The following is a 27,258-nucleotide window of genomic DNA, read 5'->3' on the forward strand; positions in this document are numbered from 1 at the left end:
AGTTATGCATTAATATAAAAGCAGATTTTAACTATTGATTGGGGTGGAGCTCATTTTTAACTATTTTGTATTGGACTGTATCTAATGATTGTTTTAATTACATATGAATCTGCCGATTATTTTCTCCATCAATTGACTGATTGTTTGGTTATGTAAAAAAACAGAAAATAGTGAGAAATGCCTCAAAGTTATTGAAAAATACATTAAAAATATTAAAACAAATGAAAGGAAAAACAACAAATCTTCACATTTAAGAAGTTGAAACCATGAAATGTTTTGTATGAAAAATGAATTAAACAATTATCAAAAAGTAACACTAGCTAACCAACTGGCAACAATCACAATTTGTAAAGTAACTAAAGCTGTAGGATGAAAGTGTGGTGAAGTAAATAGTAAAATATTTTCTTTTTGAAATGTAATGGAGCTGAAATAGACAGCGGCATGAAAAGAAAAATACTCCAGTAAAGTACAACTACCCTAAAATTTCACTTAAGTAAGGTACTTGAGTGACATTCCACCACTGCATGTAGCAGCGCATTCAATTAACAACCACAGTTAGCATGTGCACTTCACATTGCCATGCTACCCAACCATGCAGGATAGTCTAGTAAAATTCTTACATAACATGTAATGCTTGGACCTTTTTCTTTACCAAATCCTCTATAAATTAGAGTTAAGATTTAGCGGCAAGCTGCTCACTCTAGAACATGTTAGATAACATGTTCATGGCACACATCATGCTATGTACTCAGCAGTGATTACATAGGCACACATCTTCCATTATTTCCCATATCATCACCCTGATTTAACCACAATAACCAAACACATCAGTTGTCAGCCATAAGAAGTACAGTAAGTGAAAGAATTGGGTTCATTTGAGGTAATGAGTATTCTCTGCTTTGTCTCTCTAGTGTCTGCATTCAAGTGTGTCTAAGTGTTTGTGATATCTCTGATGTTGTCTGAAGCTAGACAGGATGAGAACAGATTCTATTTGAAAGAAAAGGCGTCACAGGCAGAGATGGAGGTTGAATAGCAAAGCGGCCTGCATGCGTGGCTGCAGAGCTGAGCGGAGCTGAGGCAGGCGGACATCTCCATGGCTGCATTTAGAGATGAGAGATGCAGCACTCTGCTCTTCTCCTCCCTCAAATATAGCTGACCTAGTTTTTTGATCTTCATACATGTGCCTGAAACACTAGAACAACACATGGCTTAACAATAGCAGGCTGGTAGGCACGTTTGTTGGTGCTGATGGTCTTGTGTAGAGATGAGGACAGAGTGTACTGTAGGTACGGGGGTGTGAGTGTGCTTTTGAGAGAAGCTGCAAAGATACTGAATCCATGCTTTTGTGCAGTTTCATGTTGAAATGAGACTGTAAAACTGCATTTTTGCTCAACCATGTTTGCAAATACTATTTTAGAGTAGTTTCATGAAGCAACATTATCAATTAAATCAGGTTTATTTAAATAAATCTGGCTTATTTTCAGGAAATTATGTTTTATAAAGCAGGTTTGGAAATATAACCCCCTACACTATTCCTGGTGAGCTATTTTTTGAGGCTTAGTTTCACCTCAGGCTTAGAGTGAAACATAGTCTTTTCTCCAAATCAATCGATCAATCGATCTGAAGTATCTGGTTTATTTTCTTAGGCTCACTTGAATCAGGTTTTTCATTCTAATCCCAGATTTTTCTCAGCTTCTATATTGAAACTCCCCTCTAATAGTACATCAGCTGGTGTGGATCACCATATATCGTTACTTGGAGCTCTTTTTTGAATAAATCATGTGTGTGTTTCTTTCAGAGGCGCATTCTCTGTGGTCAGGAGGTGTGTGAAGATCTCCTCTGGACAGGAATATGCTGCAAAAATCATCAACACCAAGAAGCTTTCTGCCAGAGGTAGGAAACACAAGCATGAACATGTACAGAAACAAACGCCACACACGGGCAGCAAAACATGTCTCATGCAGTAAGTGTCACTGTGTTACGTATGGGTGAGCTGTGAACATTCCTGCCCCTGAAACTGTCCTGGGGGTTCAGAGAGGGAACAAGTTTATGTTTGTGTGTGTGATAGTGAAAGTCAGTGAGTGAGGTTAAAGGAAAACTTCTCTATTTTTAAACCAGGAGCCTGATTTTCTATTTTTTTGTTGTGTCTAAGTGACCAGTGGAGACAACAATTTTTGAAATTGGTCCAGTATCGAGCGCTACAGCTGGCAGCAGCAAAATGGGCTGCAATGTAATCCTTTGGTGTAATTGCGCACCATGAATGCAGTCCACTAAAAGTGCTTGTTTTTGCCACTAACAAGCTCTGATTGTTATTATGCAGGGGCGCCACAATCCTCCAAATTTGATTTGACTTTCAAATTTAAGGTCGAGTTCGATTTGATTCTTGTTCTAACCTTTGTTTTGGTAGCACTGATGGCTTTGTCATTGTAGACAATGCAGAGAGTCTCCACTGGTTGCTGCTGTCTGTAAATCTTCTGCAGCTTACAAGCTGTAGTTTTTCTGTCAATGACATGTTCGTTGTTTAGATAACTCATGGGGAAAGCAAAATGCTGCCACACTGTGACATGACAGATGACTTCAGGGAGTTCATCTGTCATCTCTGGTTTTGGCAGTGGCCATGGTGTCTCAAAACATGCAGCTGCAGGGTTTCGGTAAGTTATGCGTTGTCATCTTTGTAGGTTTGTTTTGTTTTTTCTTCAGATGTTCACAAGTAGTCCAGGGAGGAGAGAAAACAAAAGTAGGTGAATCACAGATCCTCCCTTTGATGAATAAATTTGAACTCAAATGTCGATTGATTCTCTATTTAGATTTGAAATTGTGATACACAAAATAGAGAGAAAATAAAATTAAAATAAAAGTATAAAATAAAAGTTTTTCTTTAACTTTAACTCTATTTCACTTTTACACCGTAACAAACCAGCTAAATATTTAGCCATGACATTGAAAATCTTTAAATAACACTAAGCTACGCTGTCTATAATCCAACACAGCAAACTGTTCCTGGCACTGCTGTCTCCAACTCTTTTACTCACATGAACCCTGTTATCTTCCAGCAACAAGTCACCTTGCAAGATTTTAGAATAAGACTTCTCCTTGAGCGAGACTTGGTTTGACACAATAACAAAAGTGAAAAGTGAATTTTTTTAAATTTATTTTTCTGTAGAGTGCTTTCCGTGATGTTGTCAGACACTTTTAATAGAGATCTGAGCCTGTCAGTTCCACAAACAAGCACTTACTGTCGCTCACTTATGCCCTCGCTCATTACTGGACCAATTTCAATAATTCTTGCCCCAATTAGTCATTTAGACACAATAACGTGGGAAAATAGGGTTGAAAATACATAGGTTGAAAGATACAAAATTTCCCTTTAAGTTTTCTGCGCGTGCAGAAAGTAAACAGCAAATATAATCAAATAAAAGCTGTAGTTGTGTTTGCCCACTTGCAGTTTTTGTGCTGTGTGGCACAAGTTCTCATCCTTTTTGTGTTGTTCATTTCTGTCCTTTAGTTTCTATGTAAATGTTTGTCACATACAACCTTGTGTGTGTGTGTGTGTGCGTGCGTGCGCGCGCGTGTTTATGCACATGTGTGCATGTGTTCTGTATTGATTCAGGGCTCTGGCTGGTCTTGTCGTCCCAGGGGCAGATCTCTTGCGAAGCCGACCCAGTTCTTTCACATCCGTCACTGTAATTGTAGCCGCTGGCCTGGTTGCCTCGGGCTTGGGACACACACACACACACACACACACACACACACAAAACGAGCGCGAGCGCACACGTGACCCAGGAACCGCCAACAGCATATTCGTGATTACTAACCAATGGTGTGTTGCGCTTTTGCTGTTCCCCTTTCTCTTCAGCCAATGGTGTGTTTTGTCACAGCTTGCTTGCCTGTGATAACCAATGACTGCTGTCATACCACACAAGTAGCCAGGCTTCTGTATATGTGAGCTGAGCTATCCAACTTAAATGAAATCTTTAATAATTTACTGGAAATGACCTTGGCTGTTATTGTGCACTTATCATGCCTATAGTTTTATTGTGATGATGATAATTTATGTTTTTATTGTGTTGTAGTATCGGTGTATTAACAAGCAACACCCTCCCCCTCTTTGCAGTATTTTACCCTTTATTCCTTCCTAGCAGCTCCTCAGCATCCTCCCTCTCCATGTTCACCGCTCTTTTGCATTTACTCTTCCTACCTATTTAGCATTTTCTTTTTGTCCTCCTTCATATCTGTTCTCTCTCTCTTTTTTGATTTACAAGATGCTGTCGTATTTCTCACCATGTTATTCTACCCGCCCCCACATTTTCTCCTCTACTACCTCGCCATCTATCCCTCCCTTCGCTCCTCCGCGTCTCGTTTCTTATCTCTCCTTTTCCTTGCTCCCTTAATGCAGCGCCTCTTTTCTTCCCTCGCCGACCCTTCGCTCTTTCCCTGTTTCCGTCTCTCTTCCGCCCATGTTGACCCTCCTGCTCGCTCAGTGCAGTGATAGTAATAGACACCTTGGCAGACGGATCAGTGTCTCACCACTTGCATGCTGGGACAGATTTTCCAAAAATACTGCAAAGGGTTATCTCACCTCATATGCACAAGGATCTGCGTATGTGCACAAACAAACACTCCCTCAATCTCACTTTTTCCTCTGTGAGTGAGTGAGTGAGTGTGTGTGTGTGTGTGTGTTTGTGTAGAGGTTTACATACCAGGCATGCTGGCGTGTCAGATATGGTCTTACCCTCTTTCCGCGATAAGCCCTAGAATTGCAACTCTGATTCCCTTCTCTCTGGCAGGATCATGACCTCCCCCCAACCCCACTCCACCACTCTGTGTGGGATTGGTGGCTAGAAATCAAGCCACTGTGTGTGTGTGTGTGTGTGTGTGTGTGTGTGTGTGGTGTTCCTGGTTATGCATGCACGCATGTGTGGTGGGCCTATAGGACCAGTCACAGTCCTGCAATCTGCAATCCTGATTATGCAGCGTTTCATTAAGAGCAGCAGATGAGCCAGTGAATGAGAGGAAGCAGTGAAGAGAGAGAGGGGAAGAAAAGGATAGGAAGCAGAGGGAGAGAGACGGATAATCACAGAAAGAAAGAGAGAACGGAAAGTCAACATTTAAGTGTGTGCATGTTTGTGTGCGCCGTATCCCTCACAGCAGTTGAATATTTGTCCTCTCCCTTCATGCATGCGTCAGTGTCCTGTCACTATGACTCTGTCTGCTATCTTTGCAAATCACTTTGTGTTTGCTTGTGATGTGCGGCGTGTGTGCAAATGTGCACGTGCCTGTGTATGTGTGTCTGTAATCCCTCATCTGTTTGTGTGGTTGTTTGTGTGTTAGTGCATATGATTGTTTGTGTATCTGTGCCTCACTGCTTTCTATGTGACCCTTTCAGCTTGTCTGAACAATTTGGAAGGTTTGAATCCACTACAGTATAGATGTTTGGAATTTCAAAAAAGACTTGTCTTGGTATTTAAATATTGTGTTGCATTGTGGGAGTAATATGAATTTTGACGTTTTTACGTGTGATTGAAAGGTGATTACGTGTCCTTAAAAAGGTGATTACTAACAAGTGGCTAAATGAGACTACAGTGGTTGTCGGGGACAAAAAACACCGGACAAGGACTAGAACTCTCACTAGTCCCCCTTACAACCTCTAGTCGTGTTTCTCAGTGCTCTCGCAAACTCTTGTTTATTGCAGATTAAGTTAATAAACAATTTATTAGGCTACAGATTGGCTAGCTTGTCAAAACCACCGGTTAGCTGTCTGAAACATAACGGCTGTGACGTTCAAGTCGTGTGACTGTGGCTAGTAATTCACTACAGCATAACATTAGCTTTTTACTTCTGTCTACTGCATTAATGCTTCAAACTAAATAAATATAAAAAAATATTATCATACTAAACAAAACGCGTAAGCATCAGAAACATGTGTTTGCCACAGAGCTTATTTCCTTCGATGATCAAAAATCCAATGCAAAAAAATCCCAGAGGCAAATTCTCACCATTGCGATGCTACTTCCGGGTTGGCCTACAAAAATACGTCATTTCATGTGCTCTTGATAGATCCAGTGTTTATTTAATAAGCTGTGTGCCTCAATAGCCAGGTTTCCATTAAATTATGAAGCTAATTTAAAGCAAATTCTTAAATAAGAAATGTCAATTAAGGCCAACTGGTCTGGAGTGAAAACACAAAAAAGTTGCCTTTGTCTTACCCATCTATTAGAGAAAAATGGAGAAAGGTCTTCAGGAATTTAGATAAATTAGATTGGCCCCATTGTCACTGATACCTGATGAAGCTATTTGAGTCAGTATTGACCCAATACGTGATATTAGGATTGGATCAGTGCATCCCTAACAGAAACAGGAGCTAACTGTATAAGATGGAAGGAATAAAGAGATTTAGGTATATGTGTTTTGATATAGCATCTATGATGTTTTCCATTGTCTTCCTCACATTTCTTCTTTATTTAAATTCTTGTTGTTAATTATTTTAAAGTTTAACATATTGATAAAGTGGCATCACTTCTGCAGAAACTGCATTATCAGTCTGCTGGCTTGATGTCGTTCCAATCCGATGATCCGTAACTGACCCTCCTTCATAGTGGACAGTTTCTGTGGTAATAGGGAAGTGCTGTTGTTATTTTGGTTATGCGGAGGTGTCATGGTAACAGAGTTGAAAGCTGTTGCTGAGGTATAAGCCAATCTGCCTCCACATACATCTGTATATATATATATATATATATATATATATATATATATACATATATATTTATGTCATGATGTGTGCATATTTTCTTTTTGCATAATGTCCCTCATGTAGTATTCCCTCATTAGGCAAGACAAAGATTTGTTTTCCCTCCTTCCTCTTATGGTCTTTATTCCCGTGTTCCTCCGGTGTCACTGTGACTCTGTTTCGCCTCACTTTGATGTGAGGAGAAGGAGGAGAGAGAGAGAAGTTGTGATTGTGGGAGAGACAGAGAGATAGGAAGGGAGGAAAGGAAGGAGGGATCAGTGGGAAGAAGGGGGGATCACATGACTCACTGGGTGCTAAAAATAAATCTTGGTCATTCTCTCACTCTCGGTGTCTCTATCTCTTACACACACACACACACACACACACACACACACAGTATTGAAAATGTTCCATCTTTTGAAAGGAGCTTGGTTTTTGGTTTCAGTCAACGCTTACCTGTCGAGGCTGAGACTGAAGCATTGTTGTTAGAGTGCCTCTATTTTTGTGTATGTTTTATGTGTGTGTGTGTGTGTTTTTTACATATTTAGTGTAAAGAATAGGGCTGTCACAATTCTCTAAATCTATGATTTCATTAGAATTTCAATTTTAAGGTCATTATTTGATTCAATTGTTTTTAAGACATTTTTTTCAACACTGTGCCTTGTTAGACTATTAAGATCAACAGATGATTGGCTATAAGCCCAGACAACTGTCATTACATTTTAAAAATCTTCTTCAAAATGATACATGGTATCAAGTGTGATATAACTGCCATATTTTTCTGGAATATACAACTCTAAGGCCATACAGTCAAATATTCGAGTTCCATGATTCTGCATCTGATTTCTATAATTGAAATTGAAAGCTGAGATTGATCGATTTTTTGATCCAGAATTGAAATTGCGACAACCCTATTAAAGAAGGTGTCTCGTTGTTGATTTTTCTGGCCACACCTTTGGCAATGTCTACATTTCGTCAGACATTGCCAAAGATGAACAAAAAGCAAAAAAACAAACAGAATCCTAAATCAAGGTGTACTTACGAGATTTCTTGGACCTTTCAGGCACATCTCATCACCATTTTAGTAGATAGAGTTTGCACAATTGTTGTGTACTTAGCTGCCAAGTACTGAGGACACATGATGACAGCTGTCTAATCTCCGTCCACTGATAAAGGCCATTAGATGTGTCTGGAAGCTTTGGAAAAACCTAGTAAGAGATAAGCTATTTCACATGCCTGGTGACAGTTTTGAATGCCAAACTGAGCAGTTGCCATATAAAATGTTCACATCTTTAAACTTGTTCTCCAAATTGCAACTTGTGCATTTTTTAAATGTCAGCATTTGAATCAAAAAAGCTTGATCGTTCAGCCTGGGAAAGAACCTACAGTATGACTAACAGCGACTCTGTAGAAAGCGAGGGCGTTCTTAATTATGGAGTACTGCATCTACTTACGTCGTCCCTGTCTCTCTCTCTCTCTCTCTCTCTCTCTCTCTCTGCCCTTTTCAACCTCTGTTTTTTCATCTATTTGATTTACCTCTTCCCCGTAACGATTCTCTCGTCTTTGTCCACCTTCTTCCTTCCTCACACATTGCTTGGCAGTGTATTGCTTTAGTAGGGTCTCAAGTGCTTCGAACCAAGAAACAGCTGTGAAACAGAGTGATAGAAACCACATTGATAGACAGAAGCCACACAAAATAAAACCAACATTATTATTTTTTACGGCAGAACCATATTAAGACAGGAGTATAAACACTTTCATTACAGTCATTACAGTGAAATCCACACTTACACACTTAATAACAATGTGCCTTGCATTTTTGTTTCACGTTCAATTAAAACAGATAGAGATGGGTAGTTGCAGAAACACTTGTTAAACACACTATTTCTAAAACATTATAAATTACAGGTTTTGTTTTCAGTATACTCCACAAGTTTCACTATGCAGTGATATTCCAAAATCTTGCAGGCCAAAATCAAAAGCAGAATAGGCAGAGATACCGATTTTTCTGGCAAGCAGTAACAGCAGTAGGCGTGGAATACAGAGTAACTATAAAACATCTGGGGCTTATTACAATAGTGGCCAATTTTTTTCCATCACATCATCAACATTCTTTTTCTTAGATGTCAGCAATTGACTGACACTGAACAGTAATGATGTTTGTTTAGCTATCTATTTTATTCCAGTTTATTCTTTATTTTCTCAGTTATCATTCATAGAATTGACTGACAATGTCATACAGTTTATATTTTTATATTATTTCATATAGTTTGTATAATGTTTAATTATATAAAATAAAGCTTAATGTTTGAGAATGTAGCCCTATGTAGATTTGCAGAGGGGTGAAAAATTGGTGCACATTCACATAAAAAGGTCTATTTTCATATCAGTTAATAATGGCATAAATGGTAAGAAAAATAACAACAAAAAAACAAAACATAAAAACATTGGTATTGGCTATTTTGATATTTTACATCAACATCAGCTCAGAATTTTCAGAATAGATGCATCTGTAATTAATGCTGTTGCTTTCCCCCACATTAACATAAAGGAAAAAGCTGAATGGAAAGCTGAGACATGTTCTGTTGGACGGCATTGTGAATAAATGCACAATTTCACTCTGGTAGATGTAGAAAATGTGAAATCCTCTAAGTAGATTGTAAGCCTGTGTGTTTATACTGTTTCCAAGTTTGCATGGAGAGTTACATAGGTCACCTTACTGAGCAGCCTTTACTGGTTGCTATGCCAGCTCTTGTGGTAACCAGGGAGCTACATAGTTAGAGATCTTTTCTTTGTTATTCAGCAAAGGAACATTTTCAGACAGCACCCATGCCTTTATTACTGTTCTTTCTGTAGCAGAATTATACTCCTGTCTTCCAGTGTTCTTCGGCAGCACCATGCACTTTTTACATGGTTGATGTACAGGAATTCACTGAACAGTAGGGCTACATTTTAGTGTCAATATATGTGATTAAAAATGTGAATCCTCCTTGTCAGGATGTGTCCAGACCACCGCCCTCAGATCAAACTACTTTAACATATTAGTCTAATGTGTGCACGGCTGCATTACTCTGGATAAGATAAAGACAGACATTACTGTATGTTATGAGGCTCCCGGCACTACTCTGGGGGCAGCTTTATCCCTGACACCAGGCACCTTTTGTTTCTCCCCAGAAGAGAAAGCAAGGGAGTTATCAGTCTCATAATTCCTCCTCTATTGGGAACCAGCGGAGGGTGACGGTGTCTCAGCGTCCTGAACAGTTTCATTAGACCCTCGGGTTCTGCGGGGGGTAGAATTGAACCGTATGGATGAGGACTACTTAGCGGCTGTCCGCAGAGGATGTTACATTCTCCCCACTACATCTTTTTAATTAAAACTCATAATTAAACTGGTGCAGAGCAATTCCTGCACCCTGTTGTGGTGTGTGTGTGTGTGTGTGTGTGTGTGTGTGTGTGTGTGTGGTGGGTCGATTCATGTGTGTACTAGGGTTAGGAGGTTTATTTTCACTATCGATTAAATTATTGATTGTTTAAACGGATTCATTGAATTGTGTCTGTCATGAGTTCCCAGAGGTTGTTTTTCAAAATTCTCAATTTTATCTGGCAAAAAAAAGTATTACATTTACAATGAGGTTAAAGACGGTACATTTGAGAAGCTGTAACCAACAAAACATTAATACTTTAGATTACAGTTGTCACAATAATTACTGGCTGGTGTGTACACTTTACAGACACACTTTCTCCTAGAAATCATTGTTATATAGAACTAAATTGTGTATCCACTTACATTGTGGAATCAAACCATAGACTGTGAAAAAGACACCATAGTTATCGTGGTGTCACCCGTTGATTTAAGAACCACTGTTATGAAGCCTAGATTTTGGCATTTTGATTGTCGGCATCTTGGTTTTTTGGAACCAGAAATGACCATATTTGGACAAGAGGGTGGAGCTGGAGAAGAGGTCAGTTAGTTATCGGTTAACACTAGCTAGCAAGGTGCATGCAAAATTAAAAATGAAGAGCTGGCTTTCAGTACAACCAGATGCTGAGCAAGACATTTTTAAGGCATCAACATGTTAAAATTAAGTTTCATTAACTAAAAACACAGTGAAAGGGTCAAAGGTTTAAGGCAATAACACACAGGGCGCAGTGGTGGCCACGCTCATAAACTCATTAGGATTTTTTTTTTCCTGAGATAATAAATAGAAAAATAGAAAAGTAGGGACATTTTATCATAGTTTTCTTTACATTTGGACTTTTTGCTACCTGTGGAGTTGCCCCCTGCTGGCCACGAGAAAGAATGCAGGTTTAAGATCATTCTGCTTGACTTTCAGACTCAGAGGTTGCCTCCCTGCATTTGATACAGACGCAAATTTAACAGATAATAATGTGTCTTTACATCTCCTAATACAGCAAAAGTAAAAGAAGTCAAACCTTTGGATTATTTTTTCCTGCAGTAACAAATGTCACCCTCGTCACATTAATTCAGCTAAGTGCTCCTCTGTAGCAACAGGTCAAACTGCCATTACAGCCACTTAATTAACCTACCTTTTAACAGAAAAGTTGACATTTACTGTGAGTCTGCATGTCGTGTCTGGGAAATAGTTGAGCTACATAATCCCAATTATACATTTGTCCATAAATTTGAACCAGGAGTTGGTGCCTGCCAGGAGACCTGAGAAAGGCCAGAAATTAAATGAGTTGACCAACATAACTTTGTCGTCAGAGAAGATACAAACCAAAGATGTGAACACAATTTTTCGAGCAACAGATGTTGTCCTCTTTCTCTGTCAGGTGTTTGTTCTGTCTCTATTTCTGTCTTTGACTTGGTTCTTTTCCCTTTTGCTTTCTGTCTGCCTTTGTCTTCTCTGTCTGTCCCTAAATCTGGAAGTATCTGACTTATAGGAGCTTAAAAAGGCAAAAAACACGCACATATGCACACAGAGCTGTACGTTCTGCTGCAGTGCGGATGCAGACGCGACACATCAGAAACTGACAGAAAGAGAAACAAGCAGCAGTGGAGTAAAACAGAAAGGGAAATAGAGGTGAATCCTTCACCTCTATTTCCCTTTCTGTTTTTTTCTTTTGGTTGGGTCTGGTGATGGCAATGATTTGCGGAGTAAGGACAATTTGTCTCCAACTTTCCACACAACACTCTACAGTGTTAGCGAACTCTCTAGGCAAACAGGTCCCTGGAATACTCTTTTTTTCCCAAGTTAAGGGGAGCTGTCTTTCTGCCTACAAAGTGCTTAAAAGAGATTGTCAAACCACAAAAACAACAGATATAAAGACAGGCTGCCAATTGGATTATACTACATTAGCTAACAGCAATCTTTGATTCAGGTTTTGCACGTACAGATCAAAAGAAAGGATTGCAGCAGGGAAGCCAGGATGGGGGTATGTTTCAAGCCAAGGCAAATAACAAAAAAGCCTCCACAAACAAACGAACAAACAAACAAACTTAAATCACTAAAAACTGAGGGGAAATTTTAATGTGAACATGGCTTCTATTTTGACATGACTACTTTTCTGCGGCTTATTTTGCAATAAGGATCACTTCCCTATGGATCTACATTGTACTCTCCATATTCATTAGTAAAAGTTCATGCTCCTTTTTTTAGAAGACTTATCTTTCATTTTCACTTGAATACACAGAATGTTTCTCTTTCTGGGAATCCTGTTCAAATGCTGCTAAAATTCTAGTGAGTTGTTGATTACCGCAGAAAGCATATTACACCATATGCTGTGATCAGCAGCTTTTTTTTCCACATTTACGGGGGAACAAGTTAATAAGAAAAGTTGATGCACCAGTTGCAACACTTAACCAATACCAAGTAATATGATTAATTTATTAGTGACTAATAAAAATATGATGATTCCAAGTTTCTTTGGAACATCAAATAAAATGTATCAACATTCAACATCAACGTCATTGTTTTTCAGAGATGGAGAGACATTTTTAATAGTTTAACCTTCTGCTAATGGTAACCGTGAGCTCATGAGCCTCTGCCTATGGTTAGTAGAAGGCTAATCTGTTAGAGAGATGGAGAGAAATTGTTGCTGATTGTTGAGTTTGTAGGCAGTTGTTGCCAATGCTTGAATAGCAACTTTTTCTGCAGGACTTTTCACCCCTGAATCAGACTTTAACCATCTATAGGGACGCGCATGTGCATTTGTAGAAAAGCCAATAGGTTATTTCTCTGAAATTGTCCGTGATTGTCCCATCACAAGCTAGATCAGGGATGGGCAACTTCTCATTTGAAGTGACCCTCAGTACAACTACATGCATTTCAGTGCAGTAAAAGTGCAGTGTAAAAATGCGCAAAATTACTTCCTGCAATGAATGTTGGTCTGCTGTTCTTGGACTGAAAAAAAAAGAAAGAATTCACAGTAAGTGGTTATTTTTTATTTATAAAGTCTTGATAGGCGGCATGCCACCATACTTCAGCACTTTATTAAACTGGTCACATAGTAATTATCCAACACGCTCTAGCGATTGCTTAATGCTCAATGTTCCACGGACTAATACTGAATTTGGAAAAACTGCTTTCAGTTTTTCTTCTGCATCTAACTGGAACATCTTACAACATTCACTCAAACTCAACACAAATATAACTATGGGCCAGTTTAAAACAATGATAAACAATAACTCTGCCTTTAACTGTAACAGTTTTTAATGTTTTTGCATGTTTTGTCTGTGCTGTTTTGTGTTTTCTCTGTACTCTCAACATCAATATAAATGAGGGGTTGCCCTCAATGATTCCTCGAGAAAAATAAAGGATGAATGAAAATTTGCTTTAAACCTTTTGTATTCTTATTCATACTGTTATACATGCAAGCATGAAATATGTTACGTTACTGCACTATAAACATATTTAAAATGGCAGTTTCATCATACCTGGTTAGGTGCATGGTCCTATATGTGGCCCTGTGGTAGTGTCGATGAAAAATTGCGGCCCCCTTCAGCATTTAAGTCGCCATCCCTAAGCTAGATATTGTAAAACAACAAAACTGAGCCAGACACCTAGTATTTTCTCAAACTACTTGAATTGCAGTATGCTGAAAGGTTATTTTGGACACCAAAACCCTGCAGCTACCTTGGTTTTTATGTTTTTCTGGCAGTAAGTGTAGACTCATCTGTTGTTTCATTCAGTTATCACAAAGTTTTTTTAGATGATACAGAGAAAATAGTCGTATAGGAAGGCTTGCTGTTGACTCAACAGTACAGACAACAATGACAACTGTGTACAAAGTGTGGAATCCTAATCTAGGCAGGACAAAGGCTACATACTTGCAATGCTTGTGCCAAAAAATAGATTGTTTTTGACAAGATTGTTTATGACGTGACAAATGTCCTATAGACAGAAAAGCAGCTGATAGAGATGAAGTACCCCAGTGTCTCTCCACATTTAGGTAGGCTAAAATGAAAGCTGTGTAGTTATAGCAATTACTATCACAGAAGCTTTTGAGACAGTTTTGTGACTACAATAGACAAACAATACTATCACTAAAAAACTTACTTAACTTAAAAAAAAGTTAGGTTTTAAAGCAGATCTCTCTGTTGGATTATCCCACGGCACAAATAAATAACGTTATATGTTTTGGTCTAAAAGCATATTAACAATAAAAAAACAACATCCAACACGTTTAACATCATAAGAAAAGTGAAAGAAAACAATTTTGAAGGGAAAAAATAATTTCTGCACACCAGGAGTTTATTGTATATTGTGTTGTTTTGTATTGTGAATGATGTCCTAATCACTAAATGTCATGGTCTTACTTTATACCTGAGTAGTCATTCACTGCTGTACAGAGTAAAATACATCCAGACATCCAGACATGCAGCTTAGATGAGGCCTGAATGATAACAGCTGACTGGAGTAGCTTCACATTTGTCTGCACAATTACATTGGCCTCACATTATGCAGAAATGCTGCTGTCAGTTATAACTATGTAAGCAGAAAGCCTCTCACCAGTGGTTGTGGCAGTAGGACACACACACACACACACACACACACACAGGTACATTAAAGTATTGTAAAACATTTTTGTCAGCCAGTCAGAACTCATTGTTGTCAGTCTGAGAGTTTTTGAGAGAGAGGCAGAATTCAGAGTCGACTGCAGCAGAAAATGGTTTAGGGGAATGTGTACAATGGGATTTTCTAGTCCATTAAAAAATAAAAATGCTTTGACAGGCTAACATACACACAATAAAACCTCTACTCACACATATGGGCATTTTTGTGCTCTATGACTTGTATATCTTTGAAGTTTGCACAGGGAACTTGCAGGACCAGGACAAACCCAGCATACTTCTTTTTTACTGTGGGTGTAAAACACATCAATACACTTGAGTGCTGCGATATTATGTTTTGTGTTTCTGTAGAAATCTCAAAAACACTATTGACATTACATAGCACACAGATTGCATAAAAAATAGTGTTATAATGTTGGATGTTACAGAGTCCCACCTTTCTAATACATAGAAAAGTGAACTTTATCTTTCTTTATAGTATGACAGTTTCCCTGAAATTACATTGAAAAATTGCATTATATCACCTTGCCTACAGTATCGCAATATATAGCAATATATTGAACCGTGGCCCCTGTTTTACGATATGTATCGTATCACCAGATATACAACCCATTTCAATATTTTCCAAGTTTTGTAGAGCTTTCAACAGCCTCGACTACCACAACAATGGATATTAACTTTGCTGCCAAATACATGTAACAGTTGCAGAGGGCTACAATGAAAAGTTACTATTAAGCAATTAACTAAACAAAAGCACCTAATGACATACAAACAATTTGGTTTTGGTATTGGAGTGTACTGTGTGCTCTTCTTTAAGGCTTCTAAAGTCTAACCATCTTAACTGTTGCAATTCCCTTTTCTACTTTTATGCTAATGCATGTCATGTCATGTATTCTCTCTTTGCTGTGGGTCAACTTGTTTGATATTCCCAGAAAATATATCTTCAAGTTACATATCTTTTATACTGTGTATATCCTCCCACAGAATTAGTTACTTGTGCTTTTCCTGTCTGTAGTTTGACAGTTGTGTGTGAACTCTCGATGTCGGCCATTTGCATGCAAGGCTGGTTCCACTGCAGAGGAGAGGAGAGGCCTGACGCTCTGATTGGTGCAGGAGTTGCTAGACAACAGATGTCCAGCCGGCTGGGAGGTGGACTACCTGTGGAGGAGGGAGAGAGTCGAGAGAGAGAGAGAGAGTGAAAGAAAAGTGGAGGTGGGAAATGATGAGAGGGGATGAAATAGTTATATGACAGACGTTTAGAGAGTACAGTGAGTTACAGCACAGGGGAAAGTACAACTAACCCAATGTGACCACCTTAGTATGCACTTTTTAAAGCAGTATTCACTTTGTGTTTGGTTGCTTCAAAGAGAAATTATTTTGTCATGAAGTATTAACATTATTTTTCTTTCCTCCTATAGGCCGAACAGCAAAAAAATATTAGTTATCAGGATGCTAAAATGTTATTTAACTCACAAATATTTCACTTCAGATTAAAGCAATAAAACAAAATAGTAACATAGTAACAAGTTTTTTTATGTGAAATACAAATCAAATTTGTATTGTTTTTAAACTTGTCAGTGACTGATAAATAGTATTAAAATGATTAAGCAGCAAAACATGGTTAATTATGTTCATAATATGAACAAAGGCTGGCTGCAAAACCTTGCATTCATAAGACTGCATCTGAATAGGGAAATCAATTTTCCTGATGTATATAAATGCAAATGAAAGCACAATTCTGGTGGACTTTAATATTTTGCAGAGACTTACAAGAAAATTTATCTAACTTACTGTTTTCATCCCATAGTAAAAGTAAAGCTTCACAAAGTTTTCATGACTTATGATGCAGCATAAATCATTTTAAAAGCATGAAAATCCATTACACTTGACTTACCACCATCAATGAAATGTTGTGATATAGCATGCATTATTATAGATAAATCAACACTTTATTTAAAACATACAATGATAACTTTTGATTCCGCATGGACTATTACAGCAAGCTAGGAGTCCTTGCTACATTTGATTTGAAAATAGGTGGGAACAGGTAGTCATAATGCATTATAAGCCCCATCAGTCAACCTCTACTTTAGCTAGTCAAGTGCATCCATAAGACACTTAAAAATAATTACTGATTGATATGGAAAGCATTAAGGTTGTTCATGGGAGTGCATTATAATCCACTATGAATGTCCTCAAAGTGCACTGTTACACAATTTATATATATATATATATATATATATATATATATATATATATATATATATATATATATATATATATAGAATACAGCGTTAAAATATAAAAATCTTTTTTTATACAGGTTTGTGGTTATGTAGCTGTGTGGGAGGCCAGATATATCTCGCAATACGTAGGAGAAGGGCCAGGGGCTAAAAATGTGAACCAGTCTAACTTCAGCAGTGTACTGTATGGTTTCTAGTATTTTGTCTGCTGTAGAGTGATGAACTTTGAAGTGGAGTCATTTTATAAGCCAGTGGGGCTGTTTTAAATGAGTATGTGATTGTTTACATACAATAACGAAAGATTTTGACTAAAAACTAGAAATGAATCGTTACAGGAGCAAAGGAAGGACAGAGCTTTGTGTGTTCGACTGAGAGAGAGCCAAAGAGATTATGTGCCATTCAGTAAAAGGGTAAGACTGATGCAGAGATGGACAGATTAGTGACCTTGCTCAAAGGGTCCTGCTAATCATGAAATAATGGCTGAGCTGCCCTTGTTTCTGGCTCTGCCTGTCAGGAAGCCTGTCTTTCTCTGTGCTTGTCTTTAAAGCTGCCAGTATACTACAAACAAAATTGGAATTGGCATATTCTCACAGGCAATATGGCAGACTTATCCCCTCACAAGATAGCAACACTGGGGTCCGTTTGTGCAGACCTTTTGTCAGAAGTCTTCACACATTTTTCTTCCCTACCTCTGTAGGTGGTTTACACTACCATGTGATTAATTGGGCTCTAAGTGCATGCACATTTCTAGTTTATATACATCTATGATTTTTGTCACCAGACACACCTAAACCCAAGCACAAATGTGCTTGACTGTATGTCGAGAAGCCAATCACTGTGTTCCACATCATGTAAAGTGGACTGCAGTAGATCCACACACCCTTTTTCAGAAACTTTAATCTATTATCCATATTGTTAATGTACATTATTTCTGTTGCTTTTGCTTAAAGTAAACATCCGTTGTTATGTTATATATGTCAAAATATCATGAAACGATGTGAAAAAATAAAAGCTTTTTCTGGAGATTTAAAAAAAACAAAAAAAACAACTGAATGTCACTGCAAACAAAATGAAATAAATATGAATAAATGGAGAATTACAGTTTTGATTTATTGTGACTGTTCTGATTAAATGACTGTTTCTGATTAAATCTGATTAAATCATCTCCTGATGCAATCAGTTTATATGCGAATGCAGCCTATTGATGATGTACACAGAATTGAACACTCATGAGACTCTGCACATCCTGTTTTTTGAGGTAATTTCATTTTAACATTTTCAATATTACTAAAATAGTACACAATGTATAGGCAGTTTAATTGTTGATAAGAGTAAATTGTTCATGACAAATTGATAAACTTACGTTTCAGTTGAAAAAAGTTATCTTAAGTCACTATTGTTGGTTTCTCATCAGATTAAGATTCCCCCTTCCTTGAAATGGACAGGACATTTTTTTTAAATCATTTCCTTTATTGCTTTTAATGCCAATTTATGGGTGCATTTGATTTAGAGCAGAAATCCACCATGGCAGTATTTTTCTTGTGTTTTTGAACATAATTAGGTTCAGAAGGAGTTAAATAGATGGTTGATCATTGATAGCATTGAGTCATGTACCGTACAGATTGTAAAGCCCCTGGCGACAAATCTGTGATTTGTGATATTAGGCTACACAAATGAACTTGATTTGTTTCAGTTGCTCAGGAAACTGACTGGCACACATCTACCTCTTTATCCATGGTTTAGGGAGCGAACATGTCCTTTTCTGTCTTTTGTGCTACAGTAGTAAGTAACTGTACCAAGGCAGGTTTTAAATCCACTCCTCCCTGCTATATTTTTAGCTTTCACTGTAGTGCATCCACAGCTCATGCTGTATTTTTTTGTGCATTTTACTGTTGGGATTTTATTCTGGCTTCATCTCTTTCACTGCGACTGATAAACTCCACCCTGTAGTGTGGATGAACAGTCTTTCAGTCACAGTGAACATAGTGTACTGTACTGGCATTTCTTTATTTATTTTTTTGCCGAGCATTTGAGAGCACGCCAAGTTCCATTTCGTTTAAAGTATACTGCAGCTCTAACTTTGTGTGTGCGTCTGCCTGTCGCTTCCTATAGATGCACTACATTGACACAAACAAAAAGATACCTGTATCTATAATGGGAACAAGCTGCCTGCTGTTCTTTGTTGGTCTTGCCTCTGAGCTGCACTGAGTCCACAGTTTCCATAGCATCAAGAAGAGCAGAGGAAGGAAAACGATGAGAGTGAAAAATAGGCGTCCTATTTTATTTGGAGAAAAAAAGTTGAACCCGCTGCTCTTTTTTCTCTCCCTCTCTCTCTCTCTCTCTCTCTCTCTCTCTCTCTCTCTATCTTTCTCTTTCTCTCTCCCGAGGCAAAGCTGAAATGGGTCGCCTCAATGCCATGCTGCAACACTCATTATAACGACTGCTGCTCTTACTCAGTTGTTTCGAATCAGAGTCGCTGGACTTTGGTATGTTCTGACAGGGAGATTAAAGAGTCACTTCTTGTTTCACAAAGTGAGATAAAACCAGTAGAGGAGAGATGTGAGATTCATTCAGACGGCTGCCGTGTGACCAGCCTGTCTGTGGTCACGGGGAAGGAGTACAGTAACCCTGGTGTCCTTTCTGTCTCTCATCGAACTCAATGTTCAGCTCAGGAATGGACTGCAATTGCATAGCGCTTTTGTAGTCATAGCAATCACTCAAGTCACTTTGAAACTACAGGTCAGCATTCACCCATTCATACACACATTCATGGTGGGCAAGGCTACCATACAAGATGCCACCTGCTCAAATAACAAAAGTAACACATTCACACACTGTAGGGACAGCCATTGGGCTGTTGTTTTGGGTTCAGCATCTTGCCCAAGGACATATCGTCATGTAGACTGCTATGACCAGGCATTGAACCACGACCTTCCAATCAGTAGGCAACCATATCAACCTCTAAGGTGCTATATAAGTGTTGTGTTCATAGTGTGTTGTACACTGCACGAAAGTGGCAGAAAAATCAGTTATTGCAGGTTTTATGGTTTGTTTTTAGTAGAACACAACAATACTGATCTTATATTTATGTACTCTACACACTATTTAATTTTTGACAAATTTGTTGCTGCAGTTGAAAGGTTTGCACTTGAATTCTCAATCCTGTTCATTTTGATTTTTTTTTTTTTACCAAGTTGATGGTGCATTGATTTATTATTTTAATGAGAAATAACAATTCAGTAAATCTATATTCACATTTACTACATTTTGTCTTATAAAGGAAAGTAATGTGTAATTCAAGCCTCATGTTGCCTTACACATATGAAAATGATCCAAGTCACTTCGGGACTGAAAAAGTTAGATTGATCGATTGATTGATTATACTGTATATAAAATGAATGTCTTTATATCAGTTTAACCAAACTACCCTGGCCGTATGTTGGCCATGTTATTACATCATCACATCCCAGTTCAAATGTTAAGAGCAAGAAAATGTAATAATCTTTACCTTTAGATTTAGATCTGGGTTTAGCTTTTAGATGTGAAATTAAATTAAATTTGTATCCTTTCATGTTTATTTTGTTCTCAGGGCAGCAAAAGGCACCTGCAAGCAGGAGCTCATATTAAGTCTGACACCAGAGGTTAATGTGAATCCACTGTGGCTGCTCTCTGTTTGTTGTCCACTGTTGCCTGCCTGTTTGTGGCACATAACCAAGCACATATCAGGTCACATTATTTTTGTCAAGCATTTCAGTTCTGATAAGGAAAAGAACGGGGCTGTCACAAAGCCAACACACACATACAGAAGTGTGGATGTCAAGTGCACAAACACACACTGACGCTGACATCGATGCCCAAACACTGTGCTGCGTCCTCCACCGAGTCAAAACTAACTTGCAGCCAACTTTGTGTTTGGTGATTCAGAAAGCCAATCATAGCAGGGAATAATGAAGAGCTTTAAAAATAACCTTCTCTGCTCCTCTCTGTGTTTGTGTCTCCTCTGTTTTTCTTTTAGATCATCAAAAGCTGGAGAGAGAGGCGAGGATTTGTCGTTTACTGAAGCACCCCAACATTGGTGAGCTGCGAGTCCTCGATCTTAAAATACAGGCACGCACACACACACACACACACACACACACACACACACACACACACACACACACACACACACACACACACACACACAAACACACACACACACACACACACAAATGAAAACACATATTTTGTTCAGGTCTCTGGTGAATCCTGCGATGGCTATTCATCTTCTAGACACACTTATGAGGGAAACAGTGTGTGTGTGTGTGTGTACAGGTATCTAATGATGATGTATCTGTGCGCTCTCCCAGCTGAATCATCAGAAAGACACAGCGGCCCCGCGCCCTCTCTCTAACCCACTGACCCTTTACACTCTTTCCTCCTCATTATATCTCTGATAGAACCTGTCTCCTCTCTTTTGTTGCTTTCACACTCATCAGCTCTTTAGTGCTTTCTTTTCTTCGCTGTCAATTTCTTCTTAAGATTTCTTATATCAGTTCTGTCATTCCAGTTGAAAAATTTGAGGACCACTACTCCCTGGCTTTGAAATATTCAAAAATGTTGATTAAAAACAAGAGAAAATACATAATATACATTGGAGGTTCGACAAATAAATATATAGGACAATTCAGGATCAGGAGCCAAATACTCAGCGGGCTTTGGGGGCATTATTGACTTCCTAATGTCAATACCAAGTCCTGTGTATATAATACCTAAGATTAAAACAGCACAATTCCAAGGATCAAGGACCCAAATTAAATATTTATTTCCTCCTATGAAATATTTAAACCTTGGAATGGATTTAAAGACAAAACATTAACTCACTGTCTTTAAATACAAGAGTTTAGCAATCAGCATTAACATATTTGGTCAGATATTTATCCACACATAGTATTTAATGTATTATTCTTGTCTAATCCATGTTGAGCCCTCAGATGCCAGGTCAGATCTCAAAACAATGATTTATAAATTATTTACCATTTCCCTGTTATGAATGGGACAGGGCTTAATATTTACAGAGGTGCGGTTTCACCCATTTTTGAGAGTTACAGACTGAAATATGCTGAATAGTTTGCCAAAATGTTGAATAAATTCTAGAGAGTTTCAGTAGGCTGTGGCAGTAAACTTATATTGCAATATATTTGATTTAATTTATTTTGGTCTAATTTATTTTTATTTTCTATTTTTATATACTGAATACAGGTTTAGTAGGTTTGTGGAAGTCCACTAGGTTGGTTTTATTCATTTTGATGTATTCTATTTTTTGTTTATTATTGTTATATAATAAATATAGGTGTAGTAGTTTTTTGCAGGTTGTAGAAGTGCACTAATGTTACAAAAAAGTTAGTATTATTTATTTTATAAATCATTTATTCTTTTTTAGTTTTTCACTTGAATTATATTTAAAGTTCAAGTAAATTCACAGTTAAAGTTCAATAAATACATGATGTTTCCAGAGTCAGTGAGCAAATTGGTTGAATAATCTTGTTCTCATTATTGACCAAAATAATTGTGATTATGATGTTTGTAATAATTGAGCATTAATGTACAATGTAATTTGAATTTGATTATAAAACTAAGACTTAGTTGTTCTCAAAGGTCTCACAGTGATTGTGGATGGCAGCTATTCTAAGAAACTTTTTCAGAATATATCCCCTCTTAAGAACAGCATGAATCATCTCATTAAGTGGCGGTAGAATATATTATGCATTGCAAACTCATTTTGCGTCTTGATTTACACTTTGTACTTCACACTGCTCCTTTGCATATTACCACTGTATTTCTAATACACCTGACAAATAACAACCTAACTCTGAGTCACAGCAGCTGTTTGTTTTGGGGTATTTACTCTGTTTCATCTGGCTTTTTCTTCTGTCTCTTCTCCTTTTCTGTCCTTTGTTTGTGTTTTTCTTAAATCTCCTCGACAGTACGACTCCATGACAGCATATCAGAAGAGGGTTTCCACTATCTGGTGTTTGATCTGTGAGTAACACCCTCACACACACACACACACACACACACACACACACACACACACACACACACACACACACACACACACATTCCCTGTCAGTTGGAACCACCCTACCAATTTCATGTTTTGTCTTGTTTTACTTTCACTGCAGCATCACAAGCCTTAACATACCAAAATAAGAATATAAGAGGGTCAAGCAATGTGCTCAACTAAACTTTATTCATCTGATGATTCGCCTCAGTTCTAATTATTCAATGCATATGACATGTTTAGCACAACACTTAATCATTTAAATTAAATCATGCTATTTTGGTCAAATGTTATTCTAGATATTTTAGGGTTATGTCATCATTAAACAGCATCAGATCAGATTTTTCTCTTTTATTTTTTCAACAGGCCAGCTAACGTTTTGTCACATAGCTAGTTTAGTTAGCTACACACCAGTTACACCTGGCAGTTACCCACTTATCTCTGCATAACAACTGGTTTGTGTGGTGCTACTCATTTTAATTTAGTAATGCATTACATTCTGCTACAACAGTTTGAACTTTTAGAAGCTGGTACACCAGACTACTGGCCTATATCCCCTCTCCTGCATGTATGTGTGTGTGTGTGTGTGTGTGTGTGCGTGTGTTTGTAGAAAGCCCTTTCGTTAGATCTGTGCCCAAATAAACCATGGCTTAAGCTAATTGTTTATCGATGTGATAACTATACGTTGCGTGTGTAAAATGTCTCTAGATAAGTGAGGCGTGTGTGTGTGTGTGTGTGTGTGTTTATGCTTGAGTGCAGTAGTTTTCGTCATTGATACAGAGAGACAGAAATATGTTCACTAAAATGTTTTTTTCTGTCTCTCCACAGTGTGACAGGAGGGGAGCTGTTTGAGGACATCGTAGCCAGGGAGTACTACAGTGAGGCTGATGCCAGGTAACACACACACACACACACACACACACACACACACACACACACACACACACACACACAGTGACACACACTGCTGAGCACAGCAGCCATGATGCATCTCTCTCTGCTCCTGGTGTGTATATTTGTGTGTTTCACATATGGTCTTCTCAGAGGTGTGATACACCTGCCTTGTCTCTGAGGCATCTCATAGAGTTATTTATAAAGGTGATTAACGACATATAGCCTGCGGTATTAATCACACACAGCCTACCTTACACTGCCAGCTTTGTGTTGAAGTACTTCCTCCCCAGAGAGAGAGAAAAGGGATAGGTAGTATGTGTGTATCTGTGTTTTCCCACTCTATAGCTTTGCTTTGTCTATATAGTGTAATACATCAAATCTTGTGAAAAATGACTTACCTTCATGTGACTTGCTGTCACTTGTCAAGAAAACAGTATCACACATAAGAGGCCTAATTAGACAGACATATGATACATCTTTATGGGACTGTTTCCTTCTTTTCCCCATAATTAATTTCTCTCTTCTCTGCCTTTCTTCCTTTTATTTCCTGTCACTCTTTCCATTTGTTCCATTACAATCCCGCGCTTGTTCATTACACTCCTGCCCTCAGCCACTGCATACAGCAGATCCTCGAGAGTGTCCATCACTGCCATGTTAATGGGATCGTCCACAGGGATCTGAAGGTTTGTATGATCGCAGCCCCGGCTGCAGCTGTGTTCAGTCCTGACTCTGTACGACAGATGGCAATATTAAGAAAGACCCAGTGACTCCCCTCACAGCCCTAACCCATTTCATCTGCGCAGTCTGCTTATTTTTTTTAAACAGTCTCTTTGATGACATTAAACTGAAACCGATAATTGTCTTCTCAAATGAGAGGAAAAATACCATCATAAAGATTTTTTATTTGCCACATTATCCATTCTTCTTCGCAGAAGCCCTAAAAGCTTTGAGCAATTAGTAAAGCTCTTTTGACCTTGACCTCAGCTTTGAAATTGACTTTGATTCTGGCATGCAGAATAAGATTCAAACTTACCAAACTGCAGAGACTTAAAGCTCGTGTCCTATATTATTACAGTAGAATCTTGTTGAGTTGATATCCTGGGCTTAATACCTGTCCTGCCAATGTCAAGAATAAGGATCCTCCTCTAATACTACCCCTGATGTTGTGTGTGTGTGTGTGTGTGTGTGTGTGTGTGTGTGTGTGTGATTGCGTAGTACTTGCGTGGTGCTATGGTGACAGAAATAGGAGCAATCACAAGCCAGAACCTCAGAAATAATCACCATTTGCATAATTATGTAAAAATTATGTTGAGATGTGAAAGATTTTCCAAGGTCATGAATATTCTAATGATAGTCTCATAACCTCCCAAGAGCGTTTTTATTTGGAGGGAAAAGGGGAGAGAATGCAACAGAGCTCCCTTGAATATGTTTAAATGTGAACATGTAACTGTACTGTAAGAAACATTGATTTAAAAAAACACCCGTGATAATTTCTGATATTTCCAAGCTGTCAACTTTATAAGGGAAGATGTGCTTTTCTGAAGTGATTTTAAGTTTTCAAAGGCTTCATAATCAGAAGGATTTATTCATAATTATGTAAATGATTATGTAGATGTTGTCCAGTTGTCAGTTAGTGTCCTGTTGAGTCATATGTCTGCTATAAACTGACTGCTCACAGGCTGTCTGTGTTTAGAGTCTCTAAATGTTAGGAAATGTTTTATTCATTAGAGCACACTGTCTAACTGGCCTTAGGTTAGCGAAGACCTTTCTGCACCTGTGTCTGTGTGTGTGTGTGTTTGAGAGTGTGTGTGTGCATGTGTGCTTGCTGGGAGCTTGCATATATTTATGGCTGTGCTAAACTGTGTTAGTGTGTGGTGTGTGTTTACCGTTACCCATATGTGGCTGAGTCACTTGTTTTTACACCCACGTCTCCTGTTACACCACACCTCCCTCCTGTATCCTTCTCCCTGCAGTGTGCACTTTGTTCCCACTCATGGATTTTAACAGTGGATTGGTGTCTTTGTGGACGAGCACATCACGTCTGCTGCCAAATCACTCTCTCAGAATCCATGAGGTTTGGGGAGCAAGTCCACAGCTCCAGTGTGGAAAATGTCCTTTGTCATGTAGAGATTTGGTCCCGTGCACATTTCTGTTTCTCTGTCATTTGTGTGGCAGAAAGGGAGTTGCCTCAGACACTGATTTAAGAGCAGTTTAGCATCGTTGACCCCTAATAGTTTCCATTAGGATTTGGTTTGGCTAATCTGATTTTAGATCTGTGTCTGTGGGCGGCTTGTTCCCAGAGCGTGTGACCTCTCACCTCTAACCTGTTTGACTCCGCCCCCCCCAGCCTGAGAACCTTCTATTGGCCAGTAAGCTGAAGGGGGCGGCGGTCAAGTTGGCTGACTTTGGGCTGGCTATCGAGGTGCAGGGGGACCAGCAGGCATGGTTTGGTGAGTATTCATCCATCCATTTTTCAACCTGAATCAGTTGGTCAATCAAGCAACCAACCAATGAGTCGATCAATCAATCACTCATTTAGTTAGTCGAAAAAACAGCCTAGTCACTGAACTGCCCACTCCTGCCTGCCATTCCACATCTCCTCCTTCCTTCCATATCACTCCTCCAGGTTTTGCCGGCACCCCGGGCTACTTGTCTCCGGAGGTTCTAAGGAAAGACCCATATGGGAAGCCAGTGGACATGTGGGCTTGTGGTAAATAACATTAAAAATCTCTCACTGCAACTGTTTGAATGAACTTAACGCCTGAGCTCAAGCCTCTGTCTTTGGCTTTGTCTGCCCTGTTCAGGTGTTTGCAGAAGAGTGCTCTGCACTGCAGCTTCATGCTGTTTCAAGTGTTTAGTAGTAGTAATACTTTCTGGCTTCTTTGCTGCTCTGTGACAATAAACATATCTACTCACTTCCAGGTGTGATTTTATACATCCTGCTGGTGGGCTACCCTCCCTTCTGGGATGAGGACCAGCACCGCCTTTACCAACAAATCAAAGCTGGCGCCTATGATGTAAGCACCCACACACATACAGTACAATCTAAAAAATGAACAAATTGAAATATAATATGTAATTTTCATACATTTCTGTTAAAGCTGTAGTACGGGCTTGAATGTATCAAACATTCATTTATATGTACAAGTCATGCATTCTATCTTTAAATTATGAAATTATTTCAATAAGCCTAAAAAGGTAATCTCCAAAATAAATATTTACTAAACTGAACCTCATCCCACATTACAATAAAACTGTAGCATTTATTCATATTTATTTTAATCAAATTTGGGCCCTTATTGCCTGAAAAAAAAAT

At 38.5% G+C, this 27,258-nt stretch overlaps 1 protein-coding gene across 10 annotated transcripts in view; it reads left to right on the plus strand.

Annotated features, from left to right (window-relative positions):
* camk2d2 (calcium/calmodulin-dependent protein kinase (CaM kinase) II delta 2) overlaps positions 1-27,258 on the plus strand; it is a 41,324-nt gene that overhangs the window by 1,931 nt on the left and 12,135 nt on the right. For all 10 annotated transcript variants that reach the window (XM_059338372.1, XM_059338303.1, XM_059338295.1 and 7 more), the window contains exons 2-9: positions 1,799-1,893; positions 21,021-21,080; positions 22,972-23,026; positions 23,877-23,942; positions 24,553-24,625; positions 26,290-26,392; positions 26,569-26,652; positions 26,865-26,959. In XM_059338372.1, the coding sequence (XP_059194355.1) occupies positions 1,799-1,893; positions 21,021-21,080; positions 22,972-23,026; positions 23,877-23,942; positions 24,553-24,625; positions 26,290-26,392; positions 26,569-26,652; positions 26,865-26,959 (631 nt within the window). The remainder of the gene's footprint in view (positions 1-1,798; positions 1,894-21,020; positions 21,081-22,971; positions 23,027-23,876; positions 23,943-24,552; positions 24,626-26,289; positions 26,393-26,568; positions 26,653-26,864; positions 26,960-27,258) is intronic.

The sequence above is a fragment of the Centropristis striata genome, chromosome 1, assembly GCF_030273125.1.
Source record: "Centropristis striata isolate RG_2023a ecotype Rhode Island chromosome 1, C.striata_1.0, whole genome shotgun sequence".
In the NCBI taxonomy this organism is placed as follows: domain Eukaryota; kingdom Metazoa; phylum Chordata; class Actinopteri; order Perciformes; family Serranidae; genus Centropristis; species Centropristis striata.